We start from the raw sequence: 23,549 nt of genomic DNA, 5'->3' as shown, positions 1-23,549 counted from the left end.
GGCGTCGTCTTGTCGCAACGTTTCGGTGAGTTTCGCAGCCATAATCTTCAATTTTGGCTGTGCAGATGTAATTTATTCACAGTTGCGAATACAAGAAACCATCAGCCGTGTAAGGGAATGACGACAACGAAAATTTGTGTCAGACCAGAACTCGAACCTGGATTTCTGGTTTTGGGCGAGTGTTTGATTTAAACACTTTGGCTATCCGTGAATGATTCACGGCCAGATCCAAACTCCCATATGTTGTCGTTCCTGTGTTGCAATCCGTGCTTATACACACATTAAGTAATTTCTGTACAGGGAGAGGACATTTTGCTTGAAGGTCGCTGCCTGGTGTCCGCGAGTAAATATTTGATGTTGAAGTGCCCGTGTTTTTAAGAAGAATGATGAAATGTTCCTACGGATTTTCATGCATGTCGAAAGGAACAGGTACTGCTGCGACTGCAGCGGCTATAAAGTACATTAATTGTATTCGCAGCTGCTTTCGTAGAGCGGGAAGCGGAAAATGCGGGTTCGAATCCCGTCCCGGCACCAGTTTACACTTCCGTCATTCCTTTATACAGCTAGCCAGCCGGTGTGGCCGTGCGGTTCTAGGCGCTTCAGCCTAGAACCGCGCGACCGCTACGATAGCGGGTTCGAATCCTGCCCCAGGCATGGATGTGTGTGATGTCCTTAGGTTAGTTAGGTTTAAGTAGTTCTAAGTTCTAGGGGACTGATAGTGTTCATAGCCATTTTAACCATTTTGAACCTTTATACAGATGACAATATTTCGTACCGCAACTGCGAATATACCGCGTGGTTAAAATTAAACCTTCCCTGTTTAACACGTTTTAATACGGAAACTAACTACCGTACGAGTACCAACCTTGGTAGGATTAATGTCCAGAGTATGGAGTGCATGATTTCCATGCGTCACAATGCCACCGTCCAGTTCCAAGTATGGCCACCAGGTGCCGTGGTCGGCCATCTTGATTCATCGTCCAGCACACCTGACCAGTTGCAGGGCACTTGTTGGTGTATTCACACGAGCTTGGACAAAAGGTGCAGGGCGTTATTGGTGAAGCTCTATCACCAAAACAACAGTAATGGAAATGGAAATACGGTGTGGCTAGTGCCTCTCGTCCGGTAGGCCCGTTCGCCTGCTGCAAGTCTTTCGAGTTGACGCCACTTCGGCGACTTGCGCGTCGATGGGGATGAAATGATGATGATAAGGACAATTTAACATTTCGTGGCCCACTGCACCGAAGGTGCTTCGAATCATTCTCAAATAACATTTGTACAAGATCTATATCGCTCAGTAGCTTGCAGCACAGGACGCACAATGACGTGTTGACTCCGCTCTCCACTTTTTCGCAAGGACCGACGTTGCCGAGGTCTGGCCCTAGACCATCCTATAAACAGACGGAGCTCGTTCTGCTCTGACGTGTGACGTGAACATACACAATTGCCGAGTGTGGCGATCTTCACATCGAGTCACTATGCATGGCCGGCCGCAGTGGCCGTGCGGTTCTAGGCGCTGCAGTCTGGAACTGAGTGACCGCTACAGTCGCAGGTTCGAATCCTGCCTCGGGCATGGATGTGTGTGATGTTCTTAGGTTGGTTAGGTTTAATTAGTTCTAAGTTCTAGGCGACTGATGACCTCAGAAGTCACGTCGCGTAGTGCTCAGAGCCTTTTGAACCATTATGCATGAAGTTCCTCTGTATGGCGAACGTGTCACTGTATGGTGTGGCTTCACGGCTACTTTCGTCACACATGTGCGGATCCGAAGCGCAACATATCAAGAGAGATCGCGAGCATACCTTTGGACGCGCTTTGTTCTGCTGTGCAGAAATCAATCCTGCACTCTCAGGCTCTTCTGGACACTGATGGGCACCACACTGAGCCCATTTCCTGGCAGTAATGGTACCGGTACGTCATGGTATGATGTAAGGTAGCAGCACATTAAAAGTGTTTCAACTGAATTGATTCTGCATTATTTGTCGTCCCCATTTCCTTATCATTGATACTAGCGAGTTTGGTACACTTATAGTAATTAGTTTCCGAGTTAGAGTGTATTAATGTATTGATAATGAGGAGGTATTGAATATAATTAGGGGGAAGAGGAGTTTGTGGCACAACTTGACAAGAAAAACGGACCGGTTGGTAGGACGTGTTCTGAGGCATCAAGGGATCACAATTTAGTATTGGAGGGCAGCGCGTAGGGTAAAAAACGTAGAGCGAGACCAAGAGATACATACACTAATCAGATTCAGAAGGATGTAGGTTGCAGTAGATACTGGGACATGAAAAAGCTTGCACAGGATAGATTAGCATGGAGAGCTGCATCAAACCAGTCTCAGGACTTAAGACAACAACAACAACAACAACAACAACAACAACAAAAACTACAATAATGTATTAACTAGGGAAAATTTAATTATATATACTCAGTATTACATAACAGCAGTAATCGCCGCATTAGGCTATTGCTTCTGACATGCATGCGTGTCCGAAGGAACATTGCGTAGTTCTTCTTAGCAACGCAGGCACTGCAATATCGTCTCCATACGTAATATATTAAGAAGGGGATGTGGGTCGAAGAGATCGAAAGAATCAGCAACACATAATGTTCATTTTATTATTATCCTCCACTTTCACAATTTGTTCAATGTGAGCACTGGAGACGGAGACGATAAGCTGTACATCGGCAGATTTGCACCTGGTGGATAATATTGTAACTATTTTTACAGAGTAAATCGGTTGCGCAATAAGGCATTAGCATATCAACTATGTTTCTATGCCATACGATAATTACAGACCACACTGGACCTCCGTGAGGAGGTACACCTCAATTATAACGGTCCGGTATGAAGATGCAGTACTAGATGTAAAACTAGCGTTAACTGGAAAACAGATGTTTTTGTAAGAAAAATAAAACCTTGTGTCCTCCCCGTCACATATCGACCTTAAAGACAGTGAAAAATTAATCCGCGTGTATCTAATGGAAATTTTGGAAAGCAAGTTAATCTGTCGGTAAAGAGGGAGGAAGGGTTACATCTAAATCAAAGGAAAAATTCAAATGAAATTGGTGGAGATTAATTTAGAAAAAAGGTAAAGTTAATAAAGAAAGTAAATGTGCGGTAGTTACGTTAACAATTAACTGGCGTTAATTAGATATATCAGATTTGGGGAAAATTACGGTCGCTAGTCCTATGGACAACTACTATAATAACTAGTAAGAAAGGTTAATGCACATATAATTAGCACTAAAAGCGTGGCAATTGAAGGTTGACACGTGTTGTGTGAAAACTGAATGTTTGTCAGAAGTAATAAATTTCGCTACACTCTGACTTAAATTAGCAAAAGAATTAATAAAACGGGAAAATTGAAAGTTAATTTAGTGACTGAAATTAATAGTGAACTTTGTTTCTGAAGCACTCCGAAATAAAATAAAATAAGGTTAGTCTTGGGCTATTTCAACAATTATCTTAAAACCAACTTGAATCTTCGCTATTTAGAGATAATAGATTTAACTTTGAACTTGAATTAAATGATTCTGAACAATTAACAATAGTAATATTTAGTTCGTACCAAACTGAGTTGCAGTAACAGGTAAGCTAAAATATGGTAACAAAACTCGCACTCTTAATTTGTGCTTGTGTAATCTAAATGTTGTAGGCAGCTATGAATACCTTAACTGAACTTTGAAATTAAAGCAGTGAAATGGGATGATATTGCTTTAATGCTGGCGTTTGAATTTCAACGACACTCGAGTTCATTTCGGAAAAGGAAGGGACCCTGGTTGGTAATGCAATTGGGACAATGCGCAACAAAGGTTCGTGCTAAGTTGCTGTATTTTAGTGATGCAAATGGAACAGTTTGGAAAGCTGAGGTCTGCCATACAGTTCTACAACTTTACGTGCTTCCAGTCTTCCTTGTTGGTTGATTGAAGGTTTGAAGTCGTCGATCGGGGAGGTGGGGACAGTCACTCACTGTCGGCCGTCGCTGTTGCAGAAGCCGGATGTTGGCGCTCCTCCTTCTCGACACGGTCACCAGGCGAAACGGGCTGTTGATGTGCGCCAGCTAATGCTTCCCGTCCGCGACACCGTGTCAGAAACTATCATAGCAAGTCGAGCGCAATTACATGCTGCCAAACCCCGAAAGCGCGGCAACTCGCGGGAGCGCCACACAACACAACTGCTCCACCGCTCTACTCCAGCCAGACTCTGCTCTGCTCGGGTTCCACGCTGCAGAGTCAACACTACCAGAGATCCTAAATACTTTGGTTGTCCAGGCGACCTATCTATGTAATCGTTCGTTAGCATAGTTTTGTCAAACAATTACAATATATAAAGACACAGAAATCTCATATTTTCAGGTAACAAAGTAAGGAAAAATTTATAGTACATTAGTTGGAAATAGGAGTATATGCATTTCCGGCGTTAAAACCTGCAATTTTTTTTTCCCAGCAAATCATGAGACGTCGATTTCCAAGCCTCGTGAAGAAACAATACCGTATGTCGACGGCGCCGGTAGTGGCCTCCAGATTGGGTGAGCCGCAGAGCTCGGCAGAATGGGGAGTGCTAAAGTGTACAGTGGAGCAGAGCACGGCACAGTGGCTGTCTGTGGCTCATTTGGCGCTCATTTTCCGGGCCGGGCCTGCTCGCGCCCGCCTGCTGTTGACGTAATCGGCAGCCGTACAGCAGTAGGCTGTCGGCGGGGATTAAAATTTAATGAGACTGCCGAAGCCGGCGTAGTCCTGCCAGATGGACCGGCCCCAGGGTGGGGGGGGGGGGGGGGGAGGGAGAGAGGGAGGGACAGCCAGTGGCTGGCAGCAGTCGCTCGCCACAACACGCCTGCCTCCGGCTCTCTGCTGCCAGATCAACAGAGGCCAGCCCACCTCCGTTACACGCTGCACGGCTAAACTGTCAGTTACGGGCAGCAGCTTACAGCACTCCATTTGCCATCACATAACGAAATACAGAAACCTATTACGCACGCAAGTCTGCATGATAGAGGAAGAAGAATGTTCGTCGTTTGATTGTTTGTAATTCATACAAATCTACAGTTTTATTCCAGTCTTGTTGAAATTTTGCACACTTTACGGTCGAGACAAGAGGAATATCATACTCCACATAAGATTTGGTAATCGAACTTGAAACATTTATACATGTAACTTGTGAAGGAGAATGGTTGTTACCAAAAGTCTCTAACGATTTTGGTCGATTTACTTCAAATTTTTACACTATCCCCTGATGAATATTTTCGAGGACGTAGGCCGTATATTTCTTTTTAATACGATATATATCGTTCGAATCCTGCCTCGGGAATGGATGTGTGTGATGTCCTTAGGTTAGTTAGGTTTAAGTAGTTCTAAGTTCTAGGGGACTGATGACCACAGCAGTTGAGTCCCATAGTGCTCAGAGCCATTTGAACCATTTTCTACACCTATGTGATTAGTCCGTTATTCACAATTAAGTGTCTGGCAGAGGGTTCAATGAACAACCTTCAAGTTGTGTCTATCTCGAACGGCGCGCGGGAAAAACGGGGGCTTAAATTTTTCTGTGCGAACCCTGATTTCTCTTATTTTATCGTGATGGTCATTTCTCCCTATGTAGGTAGGTGCGAACAGAATGTTTACGCAATCGGAGGAGAAAACTGTTGTTTGAAATTTCATGAGAAGATCCCGACGCAACGAAAAACGCCTCTGTTTTAATGATTGCCACTCCAATTCACGTATCATGTCTGTGGCACTATCTTCCCTATTTCGCAATAATACAAAACGAGCTGCCCTTCTTTGAACTTTTTCGATGTCTAGATGTAGATGTATGAAACAAATGCCAACTTCTCGATATTTAGTCTCGAGTTTGATCCATGGCCACTGATTGATTATTATAGTAAAGGCGTAGACGGAGAACAGCGCATTTAGCTGCTCCTGTAAGACCGCCAATACGGTCCACAAAGTGTATGTGCAGCAGCGCCCGCGCCACGGTCTCCACGATCGCATGAGCTCCGTAATCTGGATTATTCTGTTTGTGCTTATTTCAGAAGTGCAGCATGCAACACCCCCGTTGACATAGTTGAACAAGCGGAGCAGGAACTTGAAAATCTTGTCGAGTTATTTGAAAGAATTCAGAGTTCAGTACAATGAAGACCACAGTATTCGACACAAACATGAGGACTAGATTTCGAACACCTCCTTTAATAGCTACTACGGTTTAATAAATCATTACATGTATTGTCCTGTAGTAGTATTGTACTACTTGTTGAGGTATGCCACCTACGAAATTCCCGCCCGGTTATAAGGGAACTTAGTTGAAAAGTTTATATTTCAAATCGATTTGTCCTCATTGGGACAGTATTTCATACTGCAAACAGTGGCGGCTCTTAACCACACTTCTGCAACAACCCGGAAACCGTTTGTTTGCTTGTATAATCGGATATTTAAAAAAAAAATGGCTCTGAGCACTATGGGACTCAACTGCTGTGGTCATTAGTCCCCTAGAACTTAGAACTACTTAAACCTAACTAACCTAAGGACATCACACACATCCATTCCCGAGGCAGGATTCGAACCTGCGACTCGGATATTTTCATCCATGTCAGTGTTCACTACTAATAACTATGATATATCCTGCGTAGAGACGTCACTACGCTACAAAAATGTAATGAAATGTTGAATGGTCTGCAGAGGACGTAGACGTGTTTCATTAATTGGTAGTTGGTACCCTGCAAACAAATGTATCGTATACAGTGTGTTCGGAAATTGGCGTCACAATCTTCCAGGACTCGTAGAGGCGACTGAGTGCATAATAAAGATGCGTTTCACTTTAGCGAATATTAAGAAGTGCTCATACCTCTTAACGTGTGCATTTTAGAGTACATGGTTACTGGACATTGTTTTCGTTGTTTTAGTCCATACTACTGCCTCTGATAGTTGCATGTCCTACATTCTGAGCAACGACTGTAGCGGTACACACATCCCTCTGTCAGAGGTGTCAGAACGATTTTCGCTTGTAGTTTTCGACTCGTTTGTTTCGCAATCAGGGACCCTTATCTGAAACTGATAAATTTGTCCTTCTTCATCATTCTACAAAGTTTGTAAAATCATCACAGAATCACCCGGGATATAACTTACATACTTTTATAGGCGCCGGCTACCAAAACTTCGAAGTTCTGCGGCATCGTTGGATGACGTTTCCGGGCATGGGTTCCTGTTGAAAATTTAATGTAGTCACTCCCCTCTAAAAATCCTAGACGTTCGTAACGACGATTTCCGAACACCCGCTACCAGGCACTAATACGCGAAGAGATTGATTATTGTTTATTAATTGCCGACCAGTCACTAGAAACAGTTACATCCATTAAATATCTGTCTGTGTACGTGCGAAATGGTTCTAAGTGTAACGATCATTTAAAAATAATCTACTGAGAGGCAGAAGTAAAACCACGGGAAAAGGCAGCTAAAAAATTTGCTTTCTACCGATGCTTGCGTACAGCTTCTCTGACTGAGACACGTATCAAGTACAATTGATGTATCTGCGTCTAGAGTTGCGTGACTACACTGTGTTTCAAAACTTAAGTGACCGGCGGAGGGTTCATAGAACTACCTTCAGACACTCTGCAGTCCTACTCTTGAAGAACGGGTGGAAAAAACTGACACCTAAATCTTTCTGTGTGAGCTGTAACCGCTGTTATTTTATTACGATAATTATTCTTTCCTGTGTAGACAGGTGTCAACGAAATATTTTCGCATCCGGAGGTGATTGGTTCAAAATGGTTCAAATGGCTCTGAGCACTATGGGACTTAACATCTGTTGTCATCAGTCCCCTAGAACTTAGAACTACTTAAACCTAACTAACATAAGGACATCACACACATCCATGCCCGAGGCAGGATTCGAACCTGCGAGCGTAGTAGTCGCGTGGTTCCGGACTGAGCGCCTAGAACCGCTCGGCCACCACGGCCGGCTTGGTAATTGGAATTTCGCGAAAAGGTAGAGGAAATCTAGAAGATCCTAAGAAGTACAGTCACTGCGTCGTGTGCAAAGTCCGCAAGTGTCTCGGAGATGATGGTCAAACTCCAGTGGCAGATGGTACAGGAGAGACTTTGTTCGTCTTGGTATAGTTTACGCTCTAAAATCTGAGTCCGTACGTTCCTAAGGGAGATTAGTAACACAAATTTTCCTCCTACTCCCAGCGCACCACTAACGACTGTAACAATGAAGTGCGGAAATGACGGTGATGCAAAAATTGCCCTTCGCCACAAACCATGGCGTGGGATGCTGGGTATAGATGTAGATGTACTGGGCCGAGAAATGGCCTAGCTACAGTATAAGGGAGCGTTTCAAGAAAGAATCTGCACCGGACAGTGGAGGTCACGCCAGATTTAAACTTGCATAAAAACGGGAAGAAGGTGTACTGAACTGTGAAAAAAGAAGCAAAATGGAAACTCTGAATGGTCCAAGTTCAAGATGTGTAACATCTAGCGAACTGCAAGAATCACGGCGTTGTCGTTCTTTGAGTCACGGTGTTGGTTTGCAAGTTCGGAGATCTGTGTTCAAATCTCCCTCGTGCCCCATTTTGTTTCACAAAACTATGAACTTTCCATCTGGTCACTGACGGGTCAATTCTCTTCCCGCAGTCTTGGCAATTTTCACACTATACATTTGTTTTAGAATCTGAGTCGTGTGGTAAGAATATATTGCCATCGCAAGGAAATGTGATGAACAGTCGCATAGACTTCTCACGGAAATAAAAACAACAAATAAAAGGATGTGAACTATGTTACAGCAAAGGAATTCAAGAGGCATAACGTCCAAAATGGAACGCAAGAGTCGGAACATGAGGTATTTGTTTAGAACAAATGGGAGGTATTTTCGTCAGGACGTCTTTTACTTACACCTCGCTGGCATAAACGGACATTACACCACGACACATAGACAAATTAAAATACAGCGACTAGACTGTCATAATTTTGTGACAAAAAAAAATTAGGCACGAGAAAGATTTGAACACGAATCTCCTGCTTCGCAGTCCAAGACCGTGACGACATAACCAAGACGCCTTCACTATTCAGTTTTTGACCGGCTATCCACTGTGCCATCTTACCACTAAATCAGTGTGGAGTACGATGGGGGCCTTCCCTGGTAAGGAAACCGATGACGTTGATCGCAATTATTTCGTTGAGCCGTCTGCCTCGGTAGCTGAGAGGTCGCGGGATGGAATGCCATGCTAAGGGGCCAGTGTTCGATTCCCTACTGTGTCTGAGACTTCCCCCGCTCAGGGACTGTGTGTTGTATTGTCATCATCATCTCATTCCTATCGACGCGCAAGTGGCGTCAACTCAAAGACTTGCACCAGGCGACCGGTCTACCCGACGGGAGGCCCTAGCCACACGACAATCAATTTCTATTCGTTGAATCGGCTTCATCACTTCGTTCTATAGACACAAGCACCAACCTGCCAAACAGTACTCAGATTTATCGATAGAGGGTTTTATAAGCTATCTACTCCGTGGTTGTATTGTTCCGACGTCAAATCTCAAGCTGGCATCAACTGTATCCTGGCACCTGTTACTGACGGCTTTGACTCCGCTGGGGACACTGTGAATGAGGAATCTGAACGTCTGTAGATAAATGGCTGCCCAGTCGTCCTCACGAACCGAAACATAGTAATATAGTAAAGTTGCGCACCGAGATCCGGTCTGGAATCAAGTCAGCGTTGTAACCGATCCCAAAGGTGTTCCATAGGATCACGTTGGGACTCTGAGCAGATCAGTCCATTTCGGGAACATTATTGTCAACAGACCATTTCCTCATACCTACTGCTTTACGTCAGGCTGCATTGTCATACTGATTCAATCAATCATCCTCTACTGTATGCCGTACACAATGCTGAAAGTGTGTGTATGATCTTCCGCATTTCGCTTTTCTTAAGAGCAATGAGGCGATGACACTCTAAGCACGAGAAACACTCCCTTATCGTAACATCTCCTATCACTTGTTCCTCTCCTCCACTGTCCATTGAACGGCGTCCCTCTTTACACCAGCTCAAGCGCCGCTCAGCAATGACTGCACACTCGTGTGACTTATGAAAAACTGATCGACCACTGTAAACCATTCTTCTTTGACTCACTGCGTACAATCACTGTGCTAGCTGGATGGTTAGTAGCATTTTGAAAGTCACGAGTGGTTCCTCCTGCTGCTTATAGGCGAATCTGTACAACTACCATCAGAAATGTTCTACGATTACTGTCCATTTGTACACAAGGTCCACCTCGTCTTGGTGTAGTTGTGGTTATTACTTCGGGTTCTCATTTCACAACCACATCACCAGCAGTCCACTTCGTCAGATTTAGAAGGGTTAGAATGTGTCTGATAGATTTATTGGTGGCGTCTAACTAAGGTAAACACACACAAATAAGAACTTACAGCTTCTTTATTATATAATTTTATAAGACATGAATTGGGGTGCTACATTTACAACTGTCTAAAACAAGACAATCTTCTTTTGTCACTTTTGACGTCACAGAACATACATCTCTGAAGCCAAACTTATCGATATCAAAACACTAACACACCATATGGCAGAGCAACCTGCTCCCACAGATTTCTTTCTAAGATGACATCCAACGATTACTGCAACTTGTCACTCACTGACCTCTGCTGATCAACCTATTACGGTGTTACTGCTCCTCTACTGACAACACGACAACCTCCACTTCCTTTTCTTTACGCACGGTCCAGTCACATTAGTGGGGCCTCCTGTTAGGAGCCCGAATAACCCCCTGTTGCGGCGCGGACGAGCGGGAAGAGAGTCAGTGCCGACAGGGATGTGGAGCCACGCCGGCTCCGCGGCCAGCTGGGCTGTGTTTCTGGGTTGAGGAGCCATGGCACGATCAGCCCGATCGGGGTGCTCCCACAGACTGTCGATTGGCTTAAAGTCCTGGGAGTCTGGTGGCCAGGGAGGTACGGCAAACCCGTCCCGGTGCTCTTCGAACCAAACAATTACACTGCGAGCAGTGTGACGTGTCGGATCGTACTGAGGGTAAAACAAACTGCACGTCGGGATGGATATTGTCCCCAAGGACAGATGCGTACTTGTGTTCATCCATTGTCCCTTCCAGAACGAGGAGATCACCAGGGGTCTGCCAGAAAACGTTCCCCAGTGTGGTATCGATAGTTCCGACGCCACAGCATAGGTGCACGCTCGTAGGTTCGCAGTGCGAGAGCGGACGAACTGCACCGACCGTAGCGCCCCCTAGCCGACGCTGTGGTGCTCGACGAACGCCGCTCCACGTTCAGCCCATTTGGTCAAGAGCAGACGGCCTGGAGACATAGCCTCGACTTCAGAGTGCGTTGGCTTGCTACTGAGACTTTGTACTACTTACGACGAAAATACGGCTTCGCACCTACGAGCTCATCATCGCAAAGTTACGTAACCATTTATTAACTTGTTCTTGCCTATAGTAAATGTCTTTAAATTTACACGCAGTACACAAGTGCTTTACCTCTTCTGCTCCTACTCGGTTCCTTCATTCCGCCTACTTTGCAGATCACAGGTGCACTCCCAGGCGCCCTCCAGGCGGGATACGAAACCCAGACCATAACTCTCCCTCCTAGTGTCTGGAGCATTCCGACAACTGTTGCAGGGCCGTACTCGCTAACGGCCATGTTCATTAAAGAACAATAACTGATGGGAAAGGCGCAATGCGTTTTGGAAAGTCGTGTTTTGTAGATTCGGAATGCATCTCTATGTTATTCTATTGTATCCTTCAACGTGCATGTAGCGTAATGACCACTAGGGAAATATTAGAGGGATTCGAGGGAATACAGTTGAGTACTGACTATCTTCCTTCCGGCCCCTAAACTGTATGTCGAACAACAACTGAGAAAATCATGTTGCCTCATGCCAGATATGAATCAGATTCTGGCTTGCAATTTACATTTCTAAATGCATGAACAAGGAAAGGAAATAAACACAGTGACGCTAAAACAAAAACATTGTCACATTTTCTGTACATTTCGCTCGAGAAGCCCTGCGTCTTCAGGAGCAGAGATGAGGCTGTTTTATATACAGCCACAAGAACTTGTTTCACAACAGTGAAATTGTTGGCAAATGCCCTGCAGTAGCTGTCGCGAAAGTTTCTTAAGTGAATTCGGCCGGCTGTGAAATGAGGTGCCCGGGGAATACGTTAGCGCGCCAGCTGCCTGCGACAAGAGAGGAGAGGAAACTTTACGTCCACGCCACGGGCGATTTGGCAGCTCACAATCCCTCTGCGGACTGGCCGAGTTCAGCCCGGCCAACAGAGAGCGAAAAGCGGGGCCAGCTGACTGGACCAGCAGAGTGGCCCAGCAGCCCGTGGGCGGACCACGAACCGGCACAGTGGAACGCGGGGGTGGAACACCGGCGGCGCATTACGGCTGCGCCTTTGTCGGGTACACCTTTTATCTCCGGCGCCTTCACTCCCTTTCTGGCAGCGCGATGAGGGTAACTTTTGCCTCTCTCCAAAATCACCTAACTTCGAACGCTCGCCTGGAAATAATGTGCTGTAATATCACGTGCCTTGCTATAGAAGTACACAGGCAGACCAATATTACATTTTTAAACCAAATTCTCTCTTTCTCTGACATCTGACTTGGACTGCCGCCCCGTTAGGCATTTAGTTTAGAAATGTCCATTCAGTTTTCACAGCGACTCTGTCATGAGGCACTGGCATGGTATCCTCCCGTTGTTCATATTAAAGTCTGACACTTCCATCCCGTGGCAATATAAAATAATCGCTACTCAGACTCGAATACTTTGCCGACAAATGAGTCCTGTTAAATGAAACGAGAGCACAGGAAACTTTAAAAAGTGATATCACGAAAATACAGCATCTGAGTCAGACGTTGTTGTTATCTCTTCCGTCACACTCCCCTGAGCACACTATAGCTGAAAAGTGTTCAACTGCTAAACATCGGCCAGATCCCTGGGAAAGACAAAATATTCATCTAGAGCTAGACCCTGGATACTGAACTTTCTCGTGTGAGATCAGTGGCAAATACTTCCTGCTCCGCTGAGCAAGCATTAAACATGATATCAATTCTGAGTGCAAGTTCACGACATTTATTATTGAATAAAATATTGTCCCAACTGATGAAATTTTCACTCGCTCACATGCACTCATATGGATCAATTCGTCTAAATAGACACATCTCTATTAGAAAAAAAACTACACTCCTGGAAATGGAAAAAAGAACACATTGATACCGGTGTGTCAGACCCACCATACTTGCCCCGGACACTGCGAGACGGCTGTACAAGCAATGATCACACGCACGGCACAGCGGACACACCAGGAACCGTGGTGTTGGCCGTCGAATGGCGCTAGCTGCGCAGCATTTGTGCACCGCCGCCGTCAGTGTCAGCCAGTTTGCCGTGGCATACGGAGCTCCATCGCAGTCTTTAACACTGGTAGCATGCCGCGACAGCGTGGACGTGAACCGTATGTGCAGTTGACGGACTTCGAGCGAGGGCGTATAGTGGGCATGCGGGAGGCCGGGTGGACGTACCGCCGAATTGCTCAACACGTGGGGCGTGAGGTCTCCACAGTACATCGATGTTGTCGCCAGTGGTCGGCGGAAGGTGCACGTGCCCGTCGACCTGGGACCGGACCGCAGCGACGCACGGATGCACGCCAAGACCGTAGGATCCTACGCAGTGCCGTAGGGGACCGCACCGCCACTTCCCAGCAAATTAGGGACACTGTTGCTCCTGGGGAATCGGCGAGGACCATTCTCCATGAAGCTGGGCTACGGTCCCGCACACCGTTAGGCCGTCTTCCGCTCAAGCCCCAACATCGTGCAGCCCGCCTCCAGTGGTGTCGCGACAGGCGTGAATGGAGGGACGAATGGAGACGTGTCGTCTTCAGCGATGAGAGTCGCTTCTGCCTTGGTGCCAATGATGGTCGTATGCGTGTTTGATGCCGTGCAGATGAGCGCAACAATCAGGACTGCATACAACCGAGGCACATAGGGCCAACACCCGGCATCATGGTGTGGGGAGCGATCTCCTACACTGGCCGTACACCTCTGGTGATCGTCGAGGGGACACTGAATAGTGCACGGTACATCCAAACCGTCATCGAACCCATCGTTCTACCATTCCTATACCGGCAAGGGAACTTGCTGTTCCAACAGGACAATGCACGTCCGCATGTATCTCGTGCCACCCAACGTGCTCTAGAAGGTGTAACTCAACTACCCTGGCCAGCAAGATCTCCGGATCTGTCCCCCATTGAGCACGTTTGGAAATGGATGAAGCGTCGTCTCACGCGGTCTGCACGTCCAGCACGAACGCTGGTCCAACTGAGGCGCCAGGTGGAAATGGCATGGCAAGCCGTTCCACAGAACTACATCCAGCATCTCTACGATCGTCTCCATGGGAGAATAGCAGCCTGCATTGCTGCGAAAGGTGGATATACACTGTACTAGTGCCGACATTGTGCATGCTCTGTTGCCTGTGTCTATGTGCCTGTAGTTCTGTCAGTGTGATCATGTGATGTATCTGACCCCAGGAATGTGTCAATAAAGTTTCCCCTTCCTGGGACAATGAATTCACGGTGTTCTTTTTTCAATTTCCAGGAGTGTATGTATAAATAGGAAAGGGAGTGTAGCTGTTAAGAGTTAACAAAATCCTGAGTATATTTCATATGTAGATCGTTGAACGTACTCCATAGGTTTGAGAGACGGTAGTATGCATCAAAACAAGAGAAAGAATTCGCTAAACATTGTTTCGGAAATTCTCACTTTAGGAGGTATGAGCACTTGTTCATCTTCATTAACGTGATATACACTACTGGCCATCAAAATTGCTACACTAAGAAGAAATGCAGTTGATAAACGGGAATTCATTGGACAAATATATTATACTAGAGTTAACATGTGATTAGATTTTCACGCAACTTGGGTGTATAGATCCTGAGAAATCAATATCCAGAACAACACCTCTGGCCGTAACTACGGCCTTGATACGCCTGGGTATTGAGTCAAACAGTTTGGATGACGTGTACAGGTACAGCTGCCAATGCAGCTTCAACACGATACCACGGCTCATCAAGAGTAGTGACTGGCGTATTGTGACGACCCAGTTGCTCGGCCACCATTGACCAGACGCTATCAATTGGTGAGAGATCTGGAGAATGTGCTGACCAGGGCAGCAGTCGAACATTTTTTGTATCCAGAAAGGCCGGTACAGGACCTGCAACATACGATCGTGCGTTATCCTGGTGAAATGTAGGGTTTCGCAGGGATCGATTGAAGGGTAGAGCAACGGGTCATAACACATCTGAAATGTAACGTCCGTCAATGCGAACAAGAGGTGACCGAGACGTGTAACCAGAGGCACCCCATACCATTACGACGGGTAATACGCCAGTATGGCGATGACGAATACACGCTTCCAATTAGCGTTCACCGCGATGTCGCCAAATACGGATGCTACCATCATAATGCTGTAAAGAGAATCTGGATTCATCCGAAAAAATGACATTTTGCCATTCGTGCAACCAGGTTCATCGCTGAGTACACCATCGCAGGCGCTCCTCTCTGTGATGCAGCATCAAGGGTAACCGCAGCCATGGTCTCCGAGCTGATACTCCATGCTCACGCAAACGTCGTCGAACTGTTCGTGCAAATGGTTGTTGTCTTGCAAACGTACCCATCTGTTGACTCAGGGATAGAGACGTGCGAATAAGATGCACGGCTGCACGATCAGTTAGAGCCATGCAGTTAAGATGCCTGTCATCTCTACTGCTAGTGATACGAGGCCGTTGGGACCCAGCACTGCGTTCCGTATTACACTCCTGATCCCACCGATTCCATATTGTGCTAACAGTCATTGGATCTGTACCAATGCGAGCAGCAATGTCGCAATACGATAAACCTCAATCATGATAGGCTACAATCCGACCTTTATCAAAGTCGGGAACGTGATGGTACGCATTTCTTCTCCTTACACGAGGCATCACAGCAACGTTTCACCAGGAAATGCCGGTCAACTGCTGTTTGTGTATGAGAAAGCAGTTGGAAAGTTTCCTTATGTCAGCTCGTTGTAGGTGTCGCTACCGGAGCCAACCTTCGGTTAATGCTTTGATTTTAATGGCCAGTATGTGTACATCTCCTCTAGTTTAAGTTCTTCGTTGCTATAGATTGTTGCAAACGAATGAAAATACAACATTATCCTGTTACTGTGAAACAGCAGGGCTTATAATGTAACCTGCCTGCTGTTACATACGACTTGCATTCATGACTTAACGCTGACGGATGTGCTCAATATGGTATCCATTCATAGTAAGGCGTGCTTCTTTCCGACATCTTAAGGAAGCACAAATTCTCTGAAAAACTCCACGTTTGTCATGGATGAGCTGGCAAACAATGATGAAGCGTTCCTGCAACTTTTGTACGTCATTCATGTGCTTGTACACACCAAAGAGTTCAAGCGCCCACACAAACAGAAATCTTAGGCGTTAAGATTGGGGGAACGAAGTTGCCAACCTACTGGACCTGGAAATGGAATGTCTCTGTGCCTGGTGCTCTGTCATGCATGAACGAGAACTCCAGGCGTTACTGGAACGGTACCTCCGCTAGCAGGAGAGGCAAGGCGTATGATGGAGAATGACGATTCAGTGCAACAGTCAACCTGTTTACGAGGAGGAGTCAAATGAAAACATTAAATATTTTAAATTTTTGCTGTTGAACAAATGTGAAACATAAGTGCATCGTTTTCGGACATAGTCTCCCTTTCGTTCAATGCACTTCCTTCACGATGGAACGACACAGATTCTTCTGGAAAAAATTATTTCGATCGTGTTGCACAGCCACTCACCCACCGCCTGCTGTACGTCTTAATCGGAACGAAAATTTCTTTCCTGCCGTCGCCTCTTTGATTGGTCCAAATATTTGTCAGTCGCAGGGTGCAAGGTATGGTGAGTATGGCGGCTGAGGCAGAGCATCCACGTGAACGTCATCGATGACTGCAAGTTTTTCACAGGCAGTATGAAGCCAAGCGTTGTTATGCTGAAAATGACAATTGTAGTGAGAAGTCTACGTCGCTTTAATCTTATGGCATGCTGAAGCTTATTTCTCAACTTACTGAGACATGACGCACTGGTTCTGGTGTCTTCCATAGTCGTGTATTGTTCCAAGATCAAGCCTCTTTCGTCCCGAAAGAGAGTCAGCAACACGTTGCCGGCAGATGGCTGCGACCGGAACTTCATGGGGTTTGATGATGGGAAATGGCGTCGTTTCTAACTTGCTATCCACTACATCTGCGTCTACATAGTTACTCTGCAAGCCAATGTACAGTTGTTTCGGGTTTTTGGTAGTGTCTCTAATGATTATCAGGAATGGGCATTACCTCCTGCTTATGAGCACGACAGAAGTTCGTCACAGACGTCACTGTTTCAGTTCTAGATTGAGCAGGCGTGGCACCCATCTTGCAGACACTTTTAGAAACTTAGGCACTTCGTGAATGGTGTGATGTCGTCAGCCACCAATAATGTTTAGACTTGCGGCTATTTCATCCATTGTCACACGACGATTTTACATCGCAACGGCTTCAACTGCTGCAGTAGATTCTGGTGTCACAATGCCGTGTGCCTGAACCGGGCGCTGACCATCTTTCTCAGGAGTCACGCCTTTTCCGAACTTCCTAAACCGCTCATGCGTTTTCTGCAGTGACATACACGCATCACCGTATTGTGCATTCATTCACTTATGGATTTCAATAGGTTCCTTCATGGCTCAGAAAACGTGTGACTGAACGCTCTTCAGCCTTGTACATGGCGCAATTGGGCAACCATTTAGAACTGGTATTGTGGTATCGTTTCATTTTTCTGCTGTATGGTGCCGTCTGTAGGGCATAGTTCATGAAACTGGTAACAGTACTGCCAACATAGTAAAAAATGACGCGAAATGGCGAATTTTTATTACTCTTTGAACGTTTTGATTTGACTCCCCCTCACAGTAATGTGCAATATCCTATTAGTCTATCACCAATAATTCCTGCCCACATATTATTTGAAAATCAGTGCTGATGGTTTGCCTTTTCGACTGAGTGTGGATTTCCATTAGCTTGCACACCTTGGTTACGAAAATTGAGAACACAGCAGCGAAGTGAAGTGCTAATAACTCGTAAGATATGCATTTGAGAGCCCATATTTACTGGGCATTTCAGTCTGGTATTGATCCACACAGGCATCTAACAAAATACGGATTACTTTTTTTAACGGCCTGTACTTCTTCTCTAGTGTACGCTGCTACAGATGTCTGCGCCTACTTAGCTAATGGGTGTCCGCTGGGAGTCAAACACAGTGACTTCATTCCTGCCCCGTATGTTGCACGTATGTGATATTTTAGTTAATGAATGACCCAACCAGCTACATATACTTTTTAAAATGTTTTATAGTAATGCCACAACTGGTTGCGGGATACTACGCCGATCTAAAGATATCTGATACTTTCAGTTACATGGATGGTGTGCTCCTACACTGCATCAGAGAATTTGAATATTTAGAGTGACTTTATAAGATGTTTCATTAATAAAGACACGCTAAAGTGCTATCTTTTATTTAGATATAGTGTGAAATAGTTGTATTCACTTAGATAAGTTGCAGTAGAACGGCCATTTATTTTTTTGTGACCTATGCAGTTTTCCAGGTCAATGTATTTGTTGTTGAACTGCAGACAGCACACATATTGCAAATAAATTAATGTGGCACTCTTCATGCGTGGCGGGAGTGTTGAGCGTCACACATGTGCTATACAATTGATGTTTTTGTTTACAGTGCAAATATCATCATTAACGAAACATACAGAAATATCATTCTTTTCCTATTGACCATTGATTTAAACAGAGTAAAGACTATGTGTGAGGTTTGCATACTGAAACATAACAACATAACAACAGGACTCTAACAGTAAACTTATTATTAAAAATTGTTTTCGTTATTTTTTTTCTTTAAACAGTCAGCGGAAATTTCGACGAAGTACTGTGAAGTCAACTGATTGCATAAAATCGATTATACATACGAGCGCCTCTCCTAGATAAATGCACACTATTTCTGTAAACATACAGTTTTCATTCTGCAAGTGTGAAAGTTTTACAGTGTGTAGATACATCCTTCCCGCTTGTTTTCAAACTTCGTTCAACCGGTTTCCGTGTGTGGCGCCGTGACAGAATGTCTTCAAGATGTCTGATACACTTGACGTTCGTCAGAAACAACGTGCTGTCATAGAATTCCTGTGCTGTGAAAACGAGACAGTGGGAAACATCCACAAGTGGTTGAAAAAGGTGTATGGAGATGCTGCTGACGATCGCAGTACAGTTAGTCGGTGGGCAAGCAGGTTACGTGATGAAACCGGGCACGGCAATATTGAGGATTGTCCTCGCAGCGGCAGGCCTCGTACTGCACGCTCTCCAGACAATGTGCAGAGGGTTAACAAATTGGTGACTGGTGACTGCTGACAGACGCATCACAGTGAACGAATTGCCACGCTACGTTGTTTGCAGAATACTGGAAGTGTTGGCATTAATAAAGGTTTGTCCCAGGTGGGTTCCCAGGACGATGACAGTGGCTCACAAAGAAACAAGAAAAACGGTATGCAGCGAACTTTTGGAACAGTACGAGAATGGTAGAGATGAATTTCTCGGAAGAATTGTGACAGGCGATGAAACATGGCTCCATCATTTTTCACCAGAGACGAAGAGGCAATCAATGGAGTGGCATCATGCAAGTTCACCAAGAAAAAAGAAAATTCAGAACCACTCCTTCTGCTGGAAAAGTTATGGCTACGGTGTTTTTCGATTCCGAAGGACTCTTGCTTGTGGACATCATGCCAAGTGGAACCACCATAAATTCTGATGCATATGTGACGACACTGAAGAATCTTCAAGCTCTACTGAGTCGTGTTCTACCACATCGACAAAAGCAGAATGTTTTGCTGTTGCACGACAATGCACGGCCACATGTCAGTCAAAAAACCATGGAAGCGGTCACAAAACTCGGATGGACAACACTGAAACACCCGCCTTACAGTCCTGACCTGGCTCCATGTGACTGTCATCTCTCTGGGAAACTGAAAGACACTCTTCGCGGAACAAGGTTTGAAGGTGATGACTCACTTGTGCACGTTGCCAAACAGAGGCTCCAACAGGTTGGTCCAGAATTTTGCCGTGCGGGTATACAGGCGGTGGTTCGAAGCTGGCGTAAGGCAGTTGAGAGGGATGGAAATTGTGTGGAGAAATGAAAATATTGTTCATAAAGGATGTATCTTCACAGTATCAAACTTTCAAACATGTAGAATAAAAGATGGATTTTAAACAAATAGTGAGCATTTCAGTTGGAGTGACCCACGTACATGTCGTACATACATTTATGTATACATAATTTGATCACAGTTTATAAGTTACTTGCAGAAGAAAATAGAGTTGGAGTGTGGGATGAGAACAAAACATTTGTTCGCCATGATATTTCATGTTTTTACAGATTATATTGACATTTTAAACAGGATTTTTCGTACAGAGTATTGGCTATTAGGAGCCCTGTTTGTGTTTCGTGTCTGTGAACAGAACAAGGAAATTACTTAGAAACTGTATTAGGCTAGCTCCAGTTGCTCGCTTAGAATGCATTGGGGTGAAATGACGGTGTGAGTAAATACCAGGTGATGAAAAAGTTAGTATAAATTTGAAAACTTAATAAACCACGGAATAATGTAGATAAAGAGGTACAAATTGACATACATGTTTGGAATGACATGGGATTTTATTAGAACAAAAAAAAGTATTGTTAGACGCGTGAAAGATCTCTTGTGCGCGTCGTTTGGTGATGATCGTGTCCTCTGCCGCCACTTTCGTCATGCTTGGCCTCCCAGGTTCCCAGACCTCAGTCCGTGCGATTATTGGCTTTGGGGTTACCTGAAGTCGCAAGTGTATCGTGATCGACCGACATCTCTAGGGATGCTGAAAGACAACACCCGACTCCAATGCCTAACCATAGCTGCGGACATGCTTTACAGTGCTGTTCACAACATTATTCCTCCACTACAGCTATTGTTGAGGAATTATGGTGGATATATTCAGCATTTCCTGTAAAGAACATCATCTTTGCTTTGTCTTACTCTGTTATGCTAATTATTACTATTCTGATCAAATGAAGCACCATCTCTCGGACATTTTTTGAATGTTTCTATTTTGTTGGTTCTAACAAAGCCCCATGTCATTCCATCCATATGTGTCAATTTGTACCTCTCTATCTACATTATTCCGTGATTTATTCAGTTTTCAAATTTATACTGACCTTTTGATCGTCCAATGTATTTATAAGTTACTTCCAGAAAAAAACACAGTTGGAGGGTGGGATGATAGCAAAACTGATGTGCACCATTATAGTTTTTACTAACATTTTAAACAGATTTTTCGTAACGATTTGTGACTGTTAGGGGTCCTGCTTGTGTTTGGAGTCTGTGAACAGACCAAGGAAATTATTTAGAAACTTCCTGGCGGATTAAAACTGTGTGCCTGACCGAGACTCGAACTCGGGACCTTTACCTTTCGCCTCTGTAAAGTTTGGAAGGTAGGAGACGAGATACTGGCAGAAGTACAGCTGTGAGGAACGGGCGTGAGTCGTGCTTCGCTAGCTCAGATGGTAGAGCACTTGCCCGCGAAAGGCAAAGGTCCCGAGTTCGAGTCTCGGTCGGGCACACAGTTTTAATTTGCTAGGAAGTTTCATACCAGCGCACACTCCGCTGCAGAGTGAAAATCTCATTCTGGAAATATTTAAAAACTGTTTATGGGCTAGCTCCAGCTGCTCGCTTAGATTGCATTGAGGGGAAATAAGGGTGTGGGTAAATACTAATAGTTCCTCTGAGAGGTGTATTTTCTAGCCTTTGTTAGTGGTATGTAACATCTGTAAGTAGCGATTAGTGTTAGAAACGGAGTGTCACATTTTGTCAGATGTGAGTGGCTGTTGCAGGTTTATTTAAATATTTTAGTCTAAAGCAATCAATGTGTTGGCGATGCCTTGTACTGGAGCTGCTGCCAGGACAGAAGCTGGTCCCACTTTGGTGTCGCGGTGTGGCAGGTGCGCGCCGACTGGTCGGAGGGAGGCCCCACCGAGGACTGGATCTCCATGGATGACCTGGACGGCAAGACCTACTGCCGCTACCCCGGCACCTGACGCGCCGGCCGCCGCCCCCGCCCCCAGCCCCCGGCCGCCGCCCCCGGGGGCAGCTCGGACCAAAGTGCCGCCAGCCGGACACACTGCCGAGTGCTGCGAAGCGAAGCGACCGTGTCTGCCGATCGGCGGCCACTCGAACCTCGAAACACTGTCGACTCTTGCAATCTTCCAACACGAATTTGTACACACGTACACTCACTGCCATATTTTACAGAAAAATTCCAAGTGATATTCATTTAGGTAACAATAGGTTCACGATATAGCGTCTGCTGCGAAATAGCACGCACCAGAGGACTGTAAACAAACGCCAAAAAATTTGGACACACCCTCTGTGCCATGTCACAGCAAACATCACTGATCACATCTCGTCGATGCACAATACACGGTAACTTTGAGCTTTGAGCGCTCGTCTCCTTTAACACGTGCGGTGTATCCTTTTGTTGTTGTTTGCATTGTGGAGTTTACGAACGAAATAAACGATGTACAGTAACGTTACCATTGTTTAGTAAATGATCAACATGCAGTCTAGTGTTTAAAATAAAAGTGAAACTTTTCCTTGTATGTATTTATTGTGAAGCTATGCAAAAGGTATTCCAGGAGGAAAGAAGACAACATAACCTGCTGTTTTCCATTACAGATTATCTCAATGCCGAATTCAATTAACGCGTGCTGCCTGCTACAAACATTTGAAACCTAACGACCACATAAACGGGATTTAAATTGTATCTAGGGAAACATTGTCAGGTTTTCTTGTGTTTTTTTTCTTTTCTTAAGAAAAAAACCTGATGTTGAGTTAAAGATAAAAACACTATTGTATAATTAAATCTTTATTTAACACTGCAATAGTGAAGCCATAGTCACAGTACATAAAATTTTTCTTAAAAAAAAAAGTTATGTACTCTGACTATGGCTTCACTATTGCAGTATCAAATAAACATTTAACCTACATTATAGTCACACCCCTCTACGACAATTATGCTGGAACATGGGACTGTTGGAAACAGATGATTTCTGACCAGTGATCCATTTATACAAGCGATCCATTTCTACAAGCAATACGGTCTTATATTCTCTGTTAAGTGCACCTCAAAATCTCTCTCTCTCTCTCTCTCTCTCTCTCTCTCTCTCTATCACACACACACACACACACACACACACACACGGACAGACACGATCACACATACACAAAGCTAAGATAAAACAAACTAAAATATAAAAGGGCAATTGAAGTAATTCTTACCATGAAATAATATCTCTTAAAATTCATATTTAATATACATGTCCTTAGCTTTACTGCAAGCAAAGCACGCTATTCTGATAGTGAAACACTTATGAAAGCAGCAGGCTAAT

At 44.9% G+C, this 23,549-nt stretch overlaps 1 protein-coding gene across 1 annotated transcript in view; it reads left to right on the top strand.

Annotated features, from left to right (window-relative positions):
• The window catches only part of LOC126355729 (dipeptidase 1-like), a 1,497,236-nt gene extending 1,474,511 nt beyond the window's left edge, over positions 1–22,725 (top strand). Inside the window, exon 14 of the mRNA XM_050006099.1 lies at positions 22,104–22,725. Within this exon, the coding sequence (XP_049862056.1) occupies positions 22,104–22,199 (96 nt within the window). The 3' untranslated portion in view covers positions 22,200–22,725. The remainder of the gene's footprint in view (positions 1–22,103) is intronic.
• Positions 22,726–23,549: the final 824 nt, after the last annotated feature.

Source organism: Schistocerca gregaria, chromosome 3, assembly GCF_023897955.1.
Source record: "Schistocerca gregaria isolate iqSchGreg1 chromosome 3, iqSchGreg1.2, whole genome shotgun sequence".
Classification (NCBI taxonomy): Eukaryota; Metazoa; Arthropoda; class Insecta; order Orthoptera; family Acrididae; genus Schistocerca; species Schistocerca gregaria.
This window is presented reverse-complemented; position numbering and strand designations above follow the sequence as displayed.